General features: G+C 55.8%; 1 protein-coding gene across 7 annotated transcripts in view; it reads right to left on the minus strand.

Moving 5' to 3' along the window:
- The window catches only part of PALD1 (phosphatase domain containing paladin 1), a 99,066-nt gene that overhangs the window by 48,160 nt on the left and 31,803 nt on the right, over positions 1–19,103 (minus strand). For all 7 annotated transcript variants that reach the window (XM_060286034.2, XM_030862497.2, XM_030862496.3 and 4 more), the window contains exons 2-15: positions 12,663–12,876; positions 9,552–9,654; positions 8,056–8,235; positions 6,803–6,967; positions 5,813–5,973; positions 5,540–5,615; positions 4,767–4,918; positions 4,299–4,398; positions 3,978–4,082; positions 1,960–2,055; positions 1,393–1,521; positions 778–894; positions 542–697; positions 47–229 (exon numbers count right to left, since the gene is read on the minus strand). In XM_060286034.2, coding sequence (XP_060142017.1) covers positions 47–229; positions 542–697; positions 778–894; positions 1,393–1,521; positions 1,960–2,055; positions 3,978–4,082; positions 4,299–4,398; positions 4,767–4,918; positions 5,540–5,615; positions 5,813–5,973; positions 6,803–6,967; positions 8,056–8,235; positions 9,552–9,654; positions 12,663–12,847 — 1,908 coding nt within the window. In that variant the 5' untranslated portion in view covers positions 12,848–12,876. The remainder of the gene's footprint in view (positions 1–46; positions 230–541; positions 698–777; positions 895–1,392; positions 1,522–1,959; positions 2,056–3,977; positions 4,083–4,298; positions 4,399–4,766; positions 4,919–5,539; positions 5,616–5,812; positions 5,974–6,802; positions 6,968–8,055; positions 8,236–9,551; positions 9,655–12,662; positions 12,877–19,103) is intronic.

Genomic DNA, 19,103 nt, shown 5'->3' on the forward strand with positions numbered 1-19,103 from the left:
GGCATCCTCTTCCTCCCCAGAGGCCTCAGCCACGCAGCCCCCTCACCTCCTCGCGGGGGGCACAGAAGTCTGGCATGGGGACGCGGTGGTAGGTAAGGCCGGGGCAGGTCCCGCGGTGCTGGCTGAAGACCTCCTGCGTCGTGAGGCATGTCTGGAACCTGCGGGTCCGCGGGCCCTGGGTGCCTGCGGGAGGCATGCTCAGGTGGGCCTTCAGCTGGGTCTCCAGGTTCTAGGGGAGGGTGGGACGGAGGGCTCAGGCCACGCGGCAGCCCCCAGGCCAGCCCTGAAAGACCAGCACCTCTGCAGCCAGGATAGTCCTGGCTTCCGGGCCCATCCCTCCCCCTTCTCAAGCCTCAAGGTTTATAACCAGACCCGGGGCTGCAAGGGAGTCCTGAGTCAGCCACTCCCTGAGACCGCTCCTCTCGGGGCCTCAGTTTCTTCATCTGTACAAAAGGAGCACAGAAGCTTCTGAAGACCCTTTCAGGCCAAGTCCCCAGAAGGCCTCCAAGGCAGGGGTGCGTACAAGGCAGGAGGGCCTCACCTCCACCTGGCTAGGGGCCGTGGGGGGCCCAGGCCACCGCAGGCTGTGGGTGCGCCCGTCACACTCCAGCACAGCCTCCTCTCTCAGGTTGACCCACACGACCTGCTGCAGCTTCCTCTTAGTGTCGGTCAAGTAGGCCAAGATACTCCCCAGGGCCTGGGGGGACAGATGGCCGTCAGTGAAAGAGCTCAAACCCCCTTCTCCTCACCCCACACGTGGGCCCCCTGGCTGGTCACCTTGGCACTGGGCTGGGCCGTGCCATAGATGGGCAAACGGGGCACCCGCCGAAAGTTGGCCACGTCCATCTCTCTGACGGTGCTGAGTGCGTCCGGGGAGACGAGGTCATCTGCCCCCTGTTGGGAGAGAAGCAAGCCTGGGACCCTCAGCGGCCGACTGAGGTTCAGAACCTGGCCCCAGGTGGGCATGGGGAGCGGGGGGTGAGACCAGCACTTGACAGTTCAGAAAGCACTTTTGCACACTTGGAGCCTCATAACCACCCTGGCAAGGGCAAGTGCAATGGTGCCCACTCTCCAGATTAGGAAGCTGAGGCTCAAAGATGAGAGGCTGGTGGCAAAGATACCAGAACCAGGCCTCCTGACTCCCAGCCCAGAGCGCTTGGCGTTGAGAATGAGGAGTGGGTACTGGAACGTAGCTAGAGCTGCAAATGCTTCTTAGGGCCTGAGAATGGCCCCATTTTGTTCACAGGAGAATCCCATCACCGCACGGGCCATCCACCCTTTGCTTCCTGTGAGGCCAATGCTTAGCCCAACCCCACAGGAACCAAGGCTGTAATCAACCCCGGGGCCAGCCCACACCCACGCCCACTTCCCCAGCCAGCCAGGCACACTCACCAGGGAGCCGGTGGTGATGAGGTCCCCAGGGGCCACAGGCCCCGCTGAGCTTAGTGTCACAGGCAGGCGGTACAGTTCGGGACGGGCACACAGCCAGCGGCTGAAACTGAGGGCAAAAGCCAACGGGTACTGCAGCCCGAGGCAGGGAGAGACGGGAGTTCAGGGTCACATGGCCATCCCAAACTCTCCCTGCCTGCCCTCTGGTCGGGGGACCCCAAGAGATACCCATCACGGCCCAGGGCAGGGATGAGGGGCTGGAGAGAGGGGACCAGGATATCCGAAGCGAGATCCCTCCAGGCCCCGATGCCCTGGCTAAGGGTACAGAGATGGGCCCACAGGAAAGAGACGTGGGGCCTCCCTTTGCCTGACCTGCTCGGGGACCATCCCTCTATCTGGGTCTCTCCTTGCCTCCCCCAAACCCACCTTCCTCTGGAACCAACACACATGTCCCCACTCCCCTCCCCGGCTCCACAGGGGTCCCCATCAACCCCATGCCAGTCACTGGGTGGGGAGTCTGGAGGGGCCCCAGGAGAAAGGGGGATGGGTCCGCTCATCCCCCTACCCCACCTGCTCATGGAGATAGTAGTTAAACAGGACCAGGTAGAAGTATCGCTCCAGGCTCCGCAGCGCCCTCTGCCGGACACCGCGCTGGCTGCCGCTTTCCTGAGAGGAAGGGACCAGGAAGGAGGGCGGGCAGTAAAGATGGGGCTGCTAAGCCACCCATCCCCATCCGCAGAAGGCAGGAGTTAAGCCTCAGAAACTCCCATTAGACAATCTACCCCCACCCTTCATAACCCTGTTTCGCCAGGTTGGAAGTTCTTCCAACCCTATCCCATTTGCTGTGGTTTATCCATGGTGCAGGAAGAGCTACTGGTGACCCCAGGAGGCACTACAGCTCTCGGTGAGGCTCTGTGCCCAGAGACAGGCTGGGCCTCGCCGCTTTGCTCCAATGCCACCCACCATGCAGGGTCGCCCACAATCCGTGTTGAAGCAGCAAGTGTATAAACACCCTTCCCTGAACCAGAGGCCCTCACTTAAGAGCTGCGACCCTCCCCACCCCAGCGTCCTCTGGGCAGGGGACTGTCACAGAAAATTCCAAATTCCCTCTCTTCACCTTCGGATCTCAGGCTTCTCCTGCTGAGTCAGCACCACCTTCTGGAGGGCAAGTGACATTCGTACAGGCCCGAAAAAAAGGTCATGCCCTTGGATGAAATTTAACCCCATCTTTGGGAATCCAGGCCAGAGGTCAGCAAACTTTTATTTCTATAAAAGGCCAGACAGTAAATTTTCTAGGCTTGTGGGCTACACGATCTGCCTTGCAACAGCTGGACTCTGCCACGGCAACATAAGAGAGCCAGAGACGGTACATAAATGGATGGGCAAGACCTCGTTCCAACAAAACTTATTTATCAAAACAGGTGGTGGGTTGGATTTGGCCCGTGGGCCATCGTCTGTCAACCCCTAATCTAGACCTTATAAGGGGAAAAATCCTAAATACACAAAAGCCTCATCTTCACGAAGTAGTTCCATGCGAAGTACTTACTTTGACCCCACTGCGCAACTAGAGGGGGCCTGAGGATCACAGCAGGTGACGGCCAGGAGGAACACCTGCTCTGCCAGGCGCCCTTCTGAGGCCTTATGACCTGAGCTCACCTAATCCTCACAACAACCCTATGGGGTAGTTATTGTGAGTGGCCTCGTTTTACGAGTGGGGAAACTGAGGCACAGAGCAGTGAAGCAGGTTGCCCAGGTCCACACGCCTCTAGGTGGCAGAGCCAGGAACAGAAAGAACTCAGGCAATCGGGCCAGAGCTCTGCTCCTGACCTATCGGGCCAATGATGGCTGAGCCTCGCGATGGCTTTGGTTCCACAGCCATAAACCTCAACAACGATAAGCAGGTATGACATGGAAGAGACGGGGTTACATGAAATAAGCAGGACATAGACGTGCCCTAGGCAACCTACAAAAGAACATCAGAGATATGAAAACTGAAGGAAGGCAGCCAAAATGCTCACGGCAGCTGGGCTTGGATGACAGGCAGTTTTATTCCTTCTCTAATTTCTCAATCTTCTGTGATATAATATTGCTTTTAAAACACTTTTTTAAGCGTTAAAGAAGAAAAAGACTCTGCGGGCTTTAGATTCTTTCCATGCGCTGTGTGCGAACAAGCCAACCTCCTCTCCCCAGAGCACAGGGACAGGCCCGCTGAGACAGCCCAGAGCCCGTCACTCTTGCAGAATCAGCGGCTGGACCAAACCTTGGCCTTCCCAAAGAACAGCGAGGGTTTTTATTTGCAGGGGGAGCCGGGAGCAGCCTGGGAAGTATCTGGAGCCAGAGGCCCCCAGCACCTTGCCAGCAGCCCCTTCCTCCATCCTGTTTATTCTGCAGCAAGGGGTCCTGGTCAGGGAAAGTAAACTTCCTCTCTTCCTGCAGGCCCAGCTCCCCATCTCCCCTTCCTCTGAAAACTGCTCTGCTCATGGGAGAAGCAGCAATTAGGAAAAGCCAGTCTGAAGGGGGCCAGTCAACAGGCCCAAGCAAACAAGGCTGCCGGGCTCAGGCAAAAGCAGCGGCTCTCAGTGCCTCACCTGAGCCGGGGTCTCCGGCGGGCTGCCTTCCAGCTCCCTCCGGTGTTCCAAGACTACTTCCTTCAGGTCGTGCAACTCTGCACAGGCGGTGATGGCTCTGTCCACCTGGTGCCAGAGACCAGGGCAGGGAAGAGGGGACGGCAGCAGGGATGGAGCAGGGCCATGGAAAGATGGCAAGAGGTAGAAGAGAAGAGAGGGGGAAAGAGAATGACTGGCCGGGAAGGGAAGGAGCGGGCAGGGGAGGAAGACGCCCCCCAGTGAGGGGAGCGAGTGCCCCTCCACGGCCCCGCCCCCAACTCCTTGCCCAGCCCCCTCGCTCACCTCCTCCACCATCCTCCTCCCCTGGGGCACCACGTGGAGAAAGCTCTGGACCACCTGGAGCTGCTCCATGGGCAGTGGCTTGGTCTTCGTAGGGGCAGCCCTGACAGGGAGGGGCAGTACCCTCATCAGCGCTCCCACAGGCCTGGAGGACGCCCCGCTGTCGACACCCTCCCATTCACCTGGCCGATGAGAGGCACCGGACTACATGCTCCAAGTTTTCCTTCCAAATCAGTTGGGGAGACAAGAGGCGTTTGTTCCACTGGGGAAACTGGGGCCCAGAAAGGCCAAGGGACTTTCTCCAGGTCAGCCAGTGAAGTCTGCAGCAAACTGGGAAGTGAACCCCAGCTGCCCAACTTCCAGCTGTAGCTCTGGGCTTCTGATGTGTCCCCGGCAACGTGGGGCAGCCCTGCCCTCCCCTCTCCTTATCCCCACAGTCCCCTGGGGCACTGGGTCCCACGAGCCACTCACTCCGGCCTCAAGGCAGTCCCACTGTGGTGAAGCAGGATGAGGGTGCCCAGAACCATGCCCAGGTTGGTCCTGCCCACGCCCGTCTGGCAGCTGAAGAGGAGAGCAGGGGGAGGGCCGTGGGCCTCTCGGAGCAGCAGCAGGCTGGGGGTCTCCTGGGGAGGGGCCACGGAGAGCAGGTAACAGTGGGACCAGAAGGCCCGCGGCTGAGGACCAAATTGGGGCTGGGGGATCGTGACATGGGCCGCCCAGCCCCACGGCCCGATCTGCTCCACCTGCCCCAGGAGCACAGGCCCTGCCTCCTTCCCAGGGCCCTGGAGCTAAGAACTACTCAGAGGGGACAGGGCCACAGTTACTCTGCTGTGAGAGGCAAATTATATAAGGTGACCTCCCAAGGGGGTTGGGACAGAAACACCGGTACTCAGGAGATATCAGCTGAAGCCTGGAAGGTAAGAATTTTTAGTTCCGATATAGAAATGAGGAACTTGAGGCCTAGAAGTTAGGAGATCTGTCCAGGATCACACAGCAAGTTAGCAGCCAAGCCACAGCCAGAGTCCAGTCCTCCAGACGGTCAGTGCTGGGCTCTGTCATTAGAGAATGTACAAATACACACCCACACCAGACACACACACAGCCCACACACTCACGCCCTCAGCCTTCCTCCAGAAGCCACACCCACCAGGGCATCTCCATGGAGACGGGGCCTTGACACAGACCCACTCTCCAAGCACCTGCCCACCCTCCATGCTCCCAGCACCCCTCTTGCCCCCACTTACCCGGAGGATACTGATAAAGGCATCAAACTGGGCTTCCAGGGGAGCTCCTTGCTCTGGCAGGGGCAGACGGTGGTACCTGCCGGGTGAGGGGGAGCGGCCCATCAGGCAGGCCACACACGCCGGACATCCCCTCACCCCCATATTCCCATGGGAGACACAGGCGTGGGGAACTCAGCCCAACCTGCAGATGGTGAGACTGAGGCCGCAGCTGGAGAGCAGGCCCAGAGAGCACCCACACCCGGCACACTGGGGGCCTGTGCAGGTCCTCGGTACCTGTAGGTGGGCCGCAGGAAGAGGGGCCGCTTGTACACCTCCTGGGTCACGTGCACATCGTCCTCGCCCTTGACGGCCACGGCGTGGGGCTCCCCCCGCAGGTCTTCGGTGTTGTGGTACACGTAGTACTTGTTCTCGCTCAGCTGGGCGAAGTCGTGGATCTAGAGGAGGTAGGGGGTCAGAGGGCCATGATGGACATTCCTGGCTGAGCTCTGGAGTGCCTAGGCCACACCGAGGCCATGGACAAGCTGCTTTCCCTCCAGGGAGAACTACACACCAGAGGTCCTCTCTGTGCCCTGGGAGCCCTGACGGGACCAGGGTGGCCGCTGGCCCGAGGGCAGCCACCCATGCCTGAGTTGACATGGCCCACACTGGGGCCAGGCTGGAAGGGCTTGGCCCGGTGGGCAGCAGGAATTGGCTAAACCGCCAGACTGAAGGACAGGAGGAAGCTCGGTCAGCTGGGAGCTAGAGGGGAGAAAGCCTGAGCTGCGGCCTCCGTTCCTGCCCGGGATGTCCCAGGGAGGTAGGGGACGCCATGACCCCCACACACTCTTTACACACCTCTGGGTGCCTCAACAGCCTCAGAGACCCTGACAAACCTCCCAGCTGTGAAGGAGGAGGACAGAGGAACCTCAGAAAGAGGCGCATGGAGAGAAGTGACCCAGCCCAGGCCTCACAGCTCACAGGAGGCTGAACTTGTCCTGGGGCTTTCAGTCTAGTGCTCTTTCCCCTCCACCAGACCCTTTTCTAAATAATGGTGCTGAGTTTGGAGGAGAAAAGCAGGGTGGGAAAGGGGCAGAGGCAAGCAGAGCCGAGAAGAGAAGTCCTTCCCCAGGCTGCCCGGGACCAGCGTTGCAGCAGCCATTCACACCCAAGCAGGGCAGAAAAGTGAGCGAGTGTGTACCAGTGAGAGCAAAGCGGGGCTGGGCTCAACCCAGCTGTCCAAGGCCTACCGGGGGGCGGCCTCCCACCCACACCGCTGGCCCTCACCTCCTTCCGGATGGCCAGCTCCAAGCGCTCCACCTGGACCCCGGGTCCGAGGCCCTGGAGGTTCTCGTGAAGACTCTGCTTGTCTCGAGGCGTGTAGGGCACAAAGTCCTCATCAGCACGCAGAAACAGCACGGGCTCCTCCCGCACACAGAAGATGACGCACTCCTGCCGGGAACCCAAGAAGGAGGGAAGCGTCACCGCTCCCCCACCTCGGGGCCTCCAAGCTAGCCGCTCCCCCTCATCCCGGGCCCATCACCCCACTCTGCCCCTGCAACCTGAATCCTACCCCAGAAGCAAAGCTCAGTCCCAAGGCCACCGGCTCCTGACCTCCCTCCTCTCAGGGCCAAGAGCCCTTGATCTGAATCTTGTGGTGTTAACTCCTGCCCTGGATTAACGTTATCAGTGAATACATCTTTCTCCCTTTGTGGACTACAGGCTCCTTGCGGGCAGAATCATGTCCTTGTCATTTTCGTGTCCCCACAATTCCTAGCGCAGAGCCCTAGGTAAATCAAGCGCTTGATAAACATCAGCTGAAGAAGTGAATGCCCACCACCACCATGTAATCATGCATTCACTGAGCACCGTACAGACAGAGGGAGATGTGTGGGCAGGCCCCGCCCTGCAGAACTTGCTGGGAAGGTGGGATCCGTGCTCAGCTAACACCCCCTCCCCACTCTGGTTCACTAAGGACTCTCCATCTTAACCCAGGTCAAATCACACTCGGCTGCCCGCCATAAGCCTGCAATCACAGTGGACACTCATCCTCTGTCCTGGAGACACTCAAAACCCCACCTCCACATCAGGCAGGAGAGAGGAGGCATGTAAAGCAGGCGCGTGGAGTCCAGGGGTCTAGGTTTGTGTCTTGGGACACCACTCAGGGGCTGTGTCACTTATCCTCTCTGGGCCTCAGTTTCCTCCTCTGTAAAATGGGTGAATAACTGCCTCATAGGATTGACATGAGGACGTAAGTGTTAGCTGTGATCATCATCCTGTACGGTGTATAAGGGGCTTCTGACCTTGGGGCTCCCATGTCCACACAGGACAGTGCAATAAACATTCACCCAGAATTTCCCAGTCACGCTGACCACAGTGACCATAATGGCACTGCAGGCCTGGCAGGGCCTGGTCCTGGTCACCAGTCACCCTCCTTATGATACGGCCAGGCCCCTCCAGAGCCTCTGAAGTTGCCCCTCCTGGAACCCGTTTCCCCAGATTTGGGGGCTAGCCCCTGCATGGGAAATGGCCATGCTTACCCTGTGTCCGTCCTTCTGGAGTTTCTGAAGAACCCGCCTGAATCCTGAGAGGCTGGGCTGCCCCATGCCGAACACGGTGAGCCCGCCCCGCACCTGCCGGAAGTTGGGGGCCCCACAGCTCTGCAAAGTGCCCAGCACGTCCATCTTCTCTGCAACATCCCGCACCAGGAAGTAGCGGCCCTGGCAGGGGGAGAGCCACAGGGGGTCACTCAGATGACTCTGGGACGTCTTCTACAAACAGGGCTCTGTCCCAGGCCCCAGGGGATGGGGAGCAGGGAGAGGGGGTGGGGGACATGGTTCTCAAGTTGTCTGCTGACTCGTGGAAAAAATAGACAAAATACGTGACTATCCGTGATGCCAGGAGGAGTGTCGTACAGTGTGGGAAAAGGAAAGGCAACTCCTCCTGAGGGGGAATCCAAAAAGGCTTCATGCAGGAAGTGGCAACTGAGCCTGGCCTTGAAGAAGGAGAGCAGGGAGAGGTACTCCAGGGACATGAAACAGAAGACCAAAGCTGCCTCTAGGATGGGCCTGCAGCTCCCCGGGCACACAGCAAACATCTCTCATACCCAGAGGAAGCTCATGGAAAAGGGGCTCGAGTAGGGAGTCACAGCTGGGGCACCAAGAATCAACCAGGAGAGAACTGCTAGCCACTTCCTAGAGGCCTGCGGCTCTGGGAATGGGCAGGTTTCTCCCCTCCCCAGCTGGGGAGGCAGTGACTACAGAGAAAAGAGGAAAACACTACTCAGGGATCAGGTGAAAGCAGGAGGAACCAGAAGACACATTCCTGGGCAAAAAGGAACCATGAGGTCATCTCATCCACCTGTTCACCCATCTACCCGTCCACTGCCACCTCCTACCCGGACCCTTTTTCAACAAATACAGTTTAATCATCATGATTATCATTCATTCATTCATTCATTCATTCATTCACTATTTATTGAGCACCTACATTATACCCAAGCACTGTTCTAGGGCCTGGGGCTACAGCAGTGAACAAGACACATGAAAAGTCATCTGCCCTTGTAGACTTTACTTTCCAGGGGATATTTAAGGCAAAAAAAAAAAAAGATACAAAGACAGATAGATAGATGTACATGTACATCTACATCTCTCTACATTCCAGAGCAGTTCTGAAACTTCAAAAGAGAATGGGATGGAGAGCCTGCAGGGAGCCGACTGGGGTCCCAGGTCCCTCAGGCCCCCTTCTCTGTTCTCCCTGGTGCTCTGAGAGAGAGGTGTGGGCAGGCTGGGGGCCAGGCAGGGGACAGATGGGGACAGAAGAGCAGGGGGCTCCACAGGGCAGGAGGAACAGGGCCCAGGAAACCAGGGGGTGAGAGGAAGTGGGATCAGGACCCCAGAGGGTGGGGTGAGGCAGTGAAGCAGAGAAGGGGGACAGTGTGGAAAGCAGGAGGAGATTAGGGAGGGAGCCTGTGAGGAAGGAGGGCAAGAGGGTAGGAGAGGCTGCAAGGGGGAGAGAGGGACAGGCCCAACCTCACCTGCACCAGGTAGTGCTCTGGGGTGGCATCTGAGAGCCGGCCCAGCGTGTAATGGGCTTTGAGCAGCTCGTCGTGGATCTGGAACTCCTCCTTGCAGTTGTACCTGCCAGGGGCAGAATGGAGACTGAGTCAGGCAACCTCCGCGGCCAGTATCCGCTCCACCCTCACCAGGCCTACGGCAGGGCCACCCCGTCCCACCCACGCATTTATGATAGAGGCTGCCCACTGTCCCCCAATAGCCACTCTCTCCTTCTTCCTCAGCAATAGTACCCTGGAATTGTGACTGGGACATCCAGCTGAAGACTACATGTCCCAGCCTCCCTTGCAGCTAGTGTGATCATGTGATTCAGTTTGGGCCAATGGGATGTGAGGAGAAGTGATGTGCGCAACTTCTGGGCCGTCCCCTTAAAGAGAAGATGTGTGCCCTCTACCCTTCCCTCCTTCTCCCTGTCTAGCATCCAGAAATGATGGCAGGAAGCAGATGCTGATGATGGTGGGGCAACAAGAGAAGAGGAGCCTGACTGATCATGGAGCAGCCACGTCAGCCTGGAGCACCTCCTGGACTTTTGTGTAGACAGAAGCTTCTGTCTTGTTTAAGGCCTCCTTAAACAAGGCTTAACAAGGACCATCCCAGATGGTCCCTCCATCAGATTGTCTCTGAGAACAACCCCACACTGACAACCCCCTAGCACAGTGCAGTGGTTCAGGACCCAGGCTTTGGGGCCACGTGGCCTGGGTATGACTCCAACTCCACCGCTCAGTAACTCCATGGCTTTGGGATTACTTGCTCTATAGCTCCGTTTCCAGTAATTGCAACCTCCTAAGGGCTGCTGTGAGAAGACAATGCGCTAAAGAAGTAAGTGCTTAGCCCAGTGCCTCGAAGACTGTGATCACTTAGTAATCTAACTACAATTACTAGCAGTAGTTCTGCCTCCACACAGGGCCATTTCAAACAAAACCCACAGCCTTCTGTAGATGCTAAACCAGGCGGAGCGCTGTGCACTCAAGACCCAACAAGGTTCTGTGCTGATTATAACAATGAATAAGACACAGCCTCCCAGAGCTCATGATCTGGGGTCTGAGCCTCTTTACAAAAGGAAAGGCAGGGTGGGGGAATGACTGGGGTGGGGAGCACTAGACAGGAGTCCAGAGACCTGGGCTCCCTCGGCCAGCTCTGCCTCCATCACACGGGACCCGTGGCAAGCAAACCCTTCTGCCTCCCGAGACTCAGTTTCTGTGTCAGGATCAGTTTTCACATCTGATCTAATAGCTATCAGATCAGGGGTGAGCAAACCTTTCCTATAAAGGACCAGACAGTAAATACTTTAGGCTTTGTGGGCCACGCAGTCAGCTGCAACTACTCAACTCTGCCGTTGCAGCCTTAAGCATCTGCTGACAATATGCAAATGGGCGGGAGTGGCAGTGTCCCAAGGAACACTTATTGAACTCTTATTTACCGAAACAGGAGATGGGCCTGAAGGATATGGTTTGCCAGCGGCTGTACTGGATGATCTTCTAAGGTCCCTTGAACCTCAAACAAGCTACAACCCAAGGATCACTGGGTCACGGCTGGCTCCAGGGAGCACACAGTCTCACTACAGAGGAGTTTTGCAGCAGACCGGTGACTGTCCTGAGCCACACCACGCTTAAATATTTTGAATGTCATCCCCACATATCCTGATAAGGAAACTGAGGCCCCGAGAGGGAAAAGTATCTGCCCACGGTCACAGAGCAGGACAGAGACAGAGCCAGGCCCAGGACACGAGGTTCCAACACTGTGCTCAAGACCCGAACCTAGTTTTGTCATCTGCTAGTCAAAAGACTATATATCAAGTCCCTTTTTTCTTTTTTTAATAAATTTATTTTCTTTTTTTTTATTGCTGGCTGTGTTGGGTCTTCATTGCTTCGTGCAGACTTTCTCTCCTTGTGGCGAGCGGGGGGCTGCTCTTCGTTGTGGTCCGCGGGCTTCTCACTGCGGTGGCTTCTCTTGTTGTGGAGCACAAGCTCCAGGCACGCGGGCTTCAGTAGTTGTGGCACATGGGCTTCAGTACTTGTGGCTCGTGGGCTCTAGAGCGCAGGCTCAGTAGCTGTGGCGCACGGGCTTAGTTGCTCCGCGGCATGTGGGATCTTCCCGGACCAGGACTCGAACCCATGTCCCCTGCATTGGCAGGCAGATTCTTAACCACTGAGCCACCAGGAAAGCCCTCAAGTCCCTTTTATTTAACATCTCTTTTCCTCCCCTTATCATGAGCACAGTAACGTATTATGACTACAATTTTCCTGTCAGGCCCCAAAGGCAACAGGCCGGATTTATCATTCCCACTCCTCAGGTTTCCTTATACAGAAGGCCCCATCTGCGAACTCTCTGCCAAACATCTCTTTGTGGAACACATTTAATTCTTAGCTCATCATGTCCCACTTCCTCCATCCTGGAGGGGTCCAGAGACAGGGAAGCTCGGTGGGCAGATATGATGTAAGACAAGGCTTCCTGACTCACCAGGAGACGCATCCAATGCCCCTTCTGTCTCCCTGGCCTCAGGCTCCCAGCACCCACTCCTTCCCTGGGCCCACATGACGCATGCAGTGTGTCCAGGTCTCTCAAAATATGGGGCCAGAACAAACCCTCAGCCCCCTCTGGGAATGTCCTTGAAGGGCCTAATTAGGAGAGTTGACCAACAGCTTCCAGCTTTTTCAGCCCAAGGCCCTTTAATGGCCCGGTGTTAACCTCAGTTTCGAACCATAATTACAGGTTGTGGGGGGTGAAAAAAATCGACATTTTATGCATCTAAGAATATAAACTTCCTTTGAAAACATCAGCCAAAAATTACTCTCAAAAGGGTGTCCCCCCTCCCCCAGCCACTCTTCCCTCTCCACACTACCCGGCACTGTGACATGGCAAGTAATATGGGCTAAGAGACCCGCGACAGACGCTGGCTCTGCCACCCACTTCCTGTGTGACTCCAGACAAACTGCTTAACCTCTCTGGGCCTCAGTATCTTCATCTACGAAAGCAGTTTGGAGACTCTGAAGTGCTGTATGCCACCACCCCTCCAGGCAGCTCCCCCCAGACATGTCTTCCGGGGACACGGTCACACTCGTCCTGCCACTCACGTGATCACGACGGGGGCCACCTTGTTGGGGATGATGGACTTGGCCTTACTGTTGTGCAAGCCCGTGGTCTGGAAGGAGTGGACAGTGAGTGAGTGCCGACCATCCATCGTGCCACCGTTCTGGAGGCCCTCAAAGGGGGCGCTGGCTGAGACTGTCTGCTGGGCTGTGCTGGCCGTTGTACCCATAGTCTGCCGGCAGCCTCAGGACCCAAGACCTGTGGGGTAAGAGGTCAAGGAGGGGGTAGGAAAAGCCACAGCAGGAAGGGACCCAGCCCACCCGCCATCCCTACCCTGTGAACAGATACACAGTCTGAGGCCCATGAGAGGGCCAGCTCACCCTGCAGCTGGAGACACAGGGTGAGTTTGCTGCCTCCAAGCCGGTGCCCAGCAAAGCACACGTTCGCGGAGCACCTACTGTGTGCCTGGCCCCCTGCTGCTGCCTTGGGGGAGTTATGGACATGGAGAGTCAAGAAGATGTAGCCCCCTGACCCCTTACAGCTTATACTCCCCTAGTGAAGATAAGACAGTTAGGAAGGGGTTAACCATCCCCATCAGGGCAGGACCTAGGGCTCCAAGTAACTGAGTCAGGCCACGTGGAGGCCACGCCCTCTAGACTGGGAGAGGGAGGAGGCCTTCACCAGAGGGAGAACCAGAACCAGAACCAGAACCAGAGGCAGAGGGAAGTCTGGAGACAGATTTGAAGGATTTGGATGGGAACAGGACGCAGGAGGATATTCTAGCCGTGAATGTCACAAAACGAGGCCAGGGAAGTCCAGATTGGGTGAGTTCTCAGAAGATCAAGGGTTCAACAAAAGCACCAGGCCCCTGAACTCTCCATCAATAACCTCAACACCATCAACATCGCAACAGCCGAAGCTTTTGCCCAACATCCGGCATGCCAGGCATCCTCGTGGACCCCCAATTCCCCTCACAGGGCTCTCTCCTAGGGAAATGTTGATAGTTAAGGATGCACATAACTGAGTGGACTACAAGGGTGTTTTGTTGATCGCAATGTTACTTATAGTAACAAAACACTGGAAACAGCCTGCAACGGGATCTGCTGAATAAATTACGGGGTATCTCTAAGGTGGAATGTTAAACAGCCTTAAAAATACCTTATTGACTGCTGTGGAAAGATATCTAGGAACCAGGAATGGAAGGAGCAGGCTGCAAAGCAAGTACAGGCTATAATCTAATTTTAATGCATGAACATGTAGCAGGAGAAAAATCCAGGAGGAGGCACATGAAGATGCTAACCGAGTCAACACCTGGTGATGAGATCATAGACAATTTTTATTTTCTCCTTTTTCCTTATCTGCGTTTTCTGATTTTTCTCCTCTGAACACTGGGTAATAACATCTATTTAAAACAAATAAAAAGAATGGCTGGGGAAGCAGGCCAGGAGAGCTGCTAAGAGCTGGTAGAGGGTGTGGGGAGGACTGGCTCAGGCGTCCAAGAACCAGGCCCGCTGGGAAGGGAAGGGGCTGGGAATTCCACACAGACCCAAGAGAGGGGGCGACAGACATGGGAGACAGAGGCTCAAAGAACTTTCTGAGAGCCCAGCAGCAGCTGGCCCCATGTGGCGCTGACGGACCAGGATCTGGAGGGGGAGGGAGAGACCTGCCCGGCCAGCCCGCACCCCCGACCCGCACCCTGAGATACTTCCCCTCTGAGAACACAGAGGCCATAAGCAGTCTTTAGAACCTGACGACTCCCCTCCGCTCCCCAAGCTGCCCTCAGCCTGGCATGGGCTGTCCCCCCTCAGGCAGCGGGGACTACCTGTCCCCCACCATCCATGCTCCGCCCATGCCCTCTCATAAGCAGCAGCGGCACCTCAGGCAGTGGATGGTGGGGTCAGGGGTCAGCATGAAACCGGAGCAGCAGGTCAGTCTGAAGGCTGAGCTCACTGCGCCCTCTCCCCTCCCAGATCCCGAGTCAGAGCTCCTGGTCCCAAGGTGGGTGCTCCCAGGGCCTCCCCCCGCTGTGCCCTCAGGCTCTGCCTTCCCAGAGCCACCTAGACAGAATGGCTACTCATTCCATCCCTCCCAGCACGCCAAACCACCCCCTCTCCCTCTGCAGTCTGGAAAGGGTTCCCCACCTCTCTCCGGCCCAGCCGTGTCACCCTTGACAACTCCCAGCAGCTGTGTGACAGCTCTGCTAACACGCTAACCGAATGTTTTTGTAAGAGCCTCATCATGACTCTCCATACCCAGTCCAATCTCTCACTTTCTTTTTTTTTCTTCTTGGTAGAAGGTGGAAGGAATGAGGCTCTGTTTCCAAACAGAAACAGAGGCGCTCAGAGCGGGTGAGGGGCTCCACAGTGGACCCCCAGCTGACCATCAGCAGAGCCAGAACCTTCTCTCCGCTTCGCCTGCCACAGCAGGCCCCCAACATGGCCCACCAACTTTCCCTAGACCCCTCTTCAGCAGCCTGGGCCAAGGAGGCATGGGTGGGAACAGCCTCCTCCAAGAACAGGACTCGGGAGGCTGTCCCAAAGGAGGGAGTGACGGACAGGACATGGGAAGGGCCTGCAGGAGGCAACAGCCGGCTACAGCTGCCAGGCCAAGGCCAGGCCCTGCTCCCACGGGGCTGGGCCAGGCCTGGCACCTCCATCTCGCCTGCCCCTCGCCTCCCCCAAAGCTCCAGCTCCTGCCTTCTTCCTCTCTTGAGGGCTCCACAGGCGGTGACAGGCCCCAGCCGGTCCCTATAAGGACAGCCTGGAGACAATACAGATGTGCACAGCTGCTGGCTTGGGGGAAAGACCGTATCGTCTGAAAGTTGACCTGTCTCCAAAATGTCTAGAGGAGGGGGAAACCCTGGGATTCCCAGGCTTCTCACTCTGCAACTCTCCCCCTGAAGCCTCTCCACCCCACCTAGAGTGAGCCTCGCCAGCAAAGGACCCTTCATCCTGTTAGCCACATGCTGTGGGGCCTTGGCCACCTTACTTCTCCCGTCTGGGCTTAGCAGCCCCAGCCACAGAGTGACGGCGAAGGATGGAACAGTCGGAAGGCCCCTTCCACATGGATCTGGCTCCTAAGATTGGCAGTCCTAGTGGTGATACCACTGCTGTCCACTGCCAGGGCCAGGGGTCAGCAAGGGCACACATGTAGGTGGGATCCCTAGTGCTCAAACCTCCACTGGGGGGAGAATCGGGGTAGACTAGGATGAGGCTAGATAGTAAGATGGGGGGGGAGGTGTCTATGAGCCTGGATGGTTTTGCAAACAATTAGGCCTTATTTTCCTAACTTCTAACTAAAAGCTATCATCTCCTTAACCACAAGTGAAGGCCACTCCTGCTGTGTCGCAAAGCCCAGGACATACTCACCACTAAGCTCAGAGACGTGTTCACATCACACAGCAGCCGTGCAGGTATCTGGAAACGTGGCTTGCGCTCATCGCTCCCTTCACACCACTGTAATTATCAGACCTGGGTCCCCTGCCCCCCAGGTCTCGGGTGACAGGACCGGCCAACGCTGGGCAACTCTGCGCCTCGTGGTCTTGATCCCCCAGAGCGGGACCCAGATTCTCACAACCGCCTTTCACTCAACAAGCGTGGAGAATGTGACGATCCCAGCGAGAAGTCTAGCCTCACCTTACGAAGCCAGCTGGAAAGAAGCTGCCGTGCCATTTGCAAAACGGGGTTCTCCACACTTGGGACCATCGAACCAATCGCAAATGCCTGCATGTCCATCATGCTGGCCACATGCCCTCAAAGGCACACCCCAGATGAACGTCCCCATCAAAGCCAAGCGACAGCAGCCTTGACGCTGGTGTGTCTTTAAAAAAATAAAATTTAACCTTAACTCACTTAATGGATTATCTTGTTAACGCAAGAGTATCTAAGGACACGTATTACTACATCACAAGTTTGTGTTTTAGTATTTTGATAGCACTCTCAATAAAATTTACTCCCTCTGTAATCCCAACTATTTAATTTGTGCATTTAAAAACATCATTCCGAGAAGGGATCTGGGAGCTTCTGCCATTCTGCTACAGGGGCTCTTGGCAAATAAAAAAGGGAACCAAAGCCCCACCAAATACAGGCCCCTTCCAAGTCTCTCCTTTGCCTCTGTTTGTTAACATTTCAAAGCACCTACTAAGTGCCAGGCACCATGCTGGGTGCTTTACAACATATGGTGCCCCCTACACACAACCCTATAAGGTTCAGGCCTCACTGTGTCCATTTCAGGTGAGGACGGCTGGCCTTTGCTAAGTGGCAGCATAAGCTTGCCTCCCTGCCTCTTCACAGCTGACCCTGACAGCAAGAACACCCCACACACTCTTCTCTCCCTCTTGGACCTGCTTGACCGCCACTCAGGGACCTTAGGGACCCCCATCCACTCCATTCTCTGCCAGGGCACCCAGACACGACCTCCTAGAGGGGAAGAGAGACGCACAGTCTCCCATGCAGGGAGCGAGGACTGCAGACTCCATTTCACCCACAAAAGGCCTCAGTGACCAGCTAAGAAGCCACAGAATCATCTGGGCTGCAGTTACAACAGCATGTGAGAAAGTTCCACACATGGACGTGCCACCCTCCTGCCTCTGGGCAATCACACAGCAGTCAGTCCCAAGAGAAAAGCAACCACCCTATGGAATCTTTCACAGAGAGGTGACCTCATTTCTCCAAGAAGAACCAAACTTCAGGAGCTGGAATCTTAGCTCTAAGTCATCAACTAACTGCCCGATGCTACAGCACAAACGTCCAGCTTGCCGGAGCAGCGAGCCTCTCGTCAACGGCTGTATTCAAGCCAAGGGGATGCTGCAGACAACCATTCTGGGTCCTAGAGTGGGGATGACAGACAAGAGGTTCAACAGCTGACTCCTAAGGCCCTGGACCTAAACATCGCAGGAGCCCAAGTCCATTTCTTTTCACATGATTCTTGGTAGAAGTGAGTGATGATTCCATCACCATGCTGGTGTCAGTTTCCCCATCTCTGATCCAAAGCTCACAGTCCCCCCTCTCCCACGTCTTCTGTCCTGGTCATGGAACAGCAGCCATGGCCTCCAGCTTGTCAAACCCTATGGACTTGGAAACGATGAATGGTGGCTTTTCCAAAGCAGAGTCTGGCTCCTCCAACTGAAGCAGAAAGCTGGACATCTGCTCCTGACCCAGCCACCACCCTGCCCCATCCCCTTCTCCAGCCATTCCTGCCTGCCAGACCCTCTTGCAAAATCCCAAGTCCTGCCTTAGGGAATGCTGTGATCACAGGAACTTCCACAAGTGGCCGTCACCAAGGCCCCCAAAAGCAGAGATTCGAAGCTGGCTACACCCCTGGAGGTCACCTAGTCCAACCTTCTCTTTCTACAGATGAGGAAACTGAGGTCCAGAGAGGGAAAGTGATGAGCTCCAAGTCATAAGGGAAGAGGTCATAAGGACGAAACTGGGACGCAGAGCTCCTGCCTCCCAACTCCAGGCCCCCTGGCTGGGCCATGCTGACTCTGGCCTGAGGCAAGGGGAAGCTTTTGCTGAGAGCGCAGGAGGATTGATTTGAGCAGACATTGTACCGCTGGCCAAATCAGTGGGTGTTGGTCAAGTATGTGATTCCTATGCCTACCTTGGGTGAGCAGGAAGGGGAGGGTCTAAACAGAATGCCTGAGATAGCCAGTGACCCTGAGTGCTGACCCAGAGGGACGCCAGGAGGGCCAGTGGGTGGACCTCTGATTGCAGAGCATTTGACGTATATTATCTCATTTAATCCCAACCAAAAAAAGAGATGCCAACTCTTACAACTCAATATTAAGTTAACCAAAAATCCAATTTACAATGGCAAAAGATTTAAAGGTACATACGGATGCCAAATAAGCATATAAAAGCTGTTCAGCATCTTATGTCATCAGCAAAATGCACTAGAATGACAATTTTGTTTTTCTCTTTCTGGCTGCACCGCACAGCATATGGGATCTTAGTTCCCTGACCAGGGATTGAACCTGTACCCCCTGCAGTAGAAGCACGGAGTCTTAATCACTAGACTGCCAGGAAAGTCCCATAGAATGACAAATTTTAAAAGACCAACAACATCAAGTGTTGGTAAGGTTGTGGAGGAACTGGAGACCCGGTGCTTACGTGTAACATCACACAGCCACTTTGGAAGACAGCTTTGTAGTTTCTTACAAATTTAAACATACAATTACCATATGACTCAGCAATTCTACTCTCAGGCAACTAACTACCCAAGAGAAATGAAACCATGTCCAGAAAAAGGCTTGTACACAGCAGCATTATTCACTGTAGCCCCAAACTGAAATCAACTCACATGTCCATCAACTGGTGAACAGATGAAAACAATGTGAAAAACGTGCACATTTATACAATGAAATACTACTCGGCAATAAAAAAGGAACAAGTTACTGATATACACATGACATGGGATGAACCTCAGAAACATCACAGTAAGAGAAACAAGCAGGCCCCGGACACGTCAAACTGTATGGCTCCATT

Source organism: Globicephala melas, chromosome 16 (genome assembly GCF_963455315.2).
Source record: "Globicephala melas chromosome 16, mGloMel1.2, whole genome shotgun sequence".
In the NCBI taxonomy this organism is placed as follows: Eukaryota; Metazoa; Chordata; class Mammalia; order Artiodactyla; family Delphinidae; genus Globicephala; species Globicephala melas.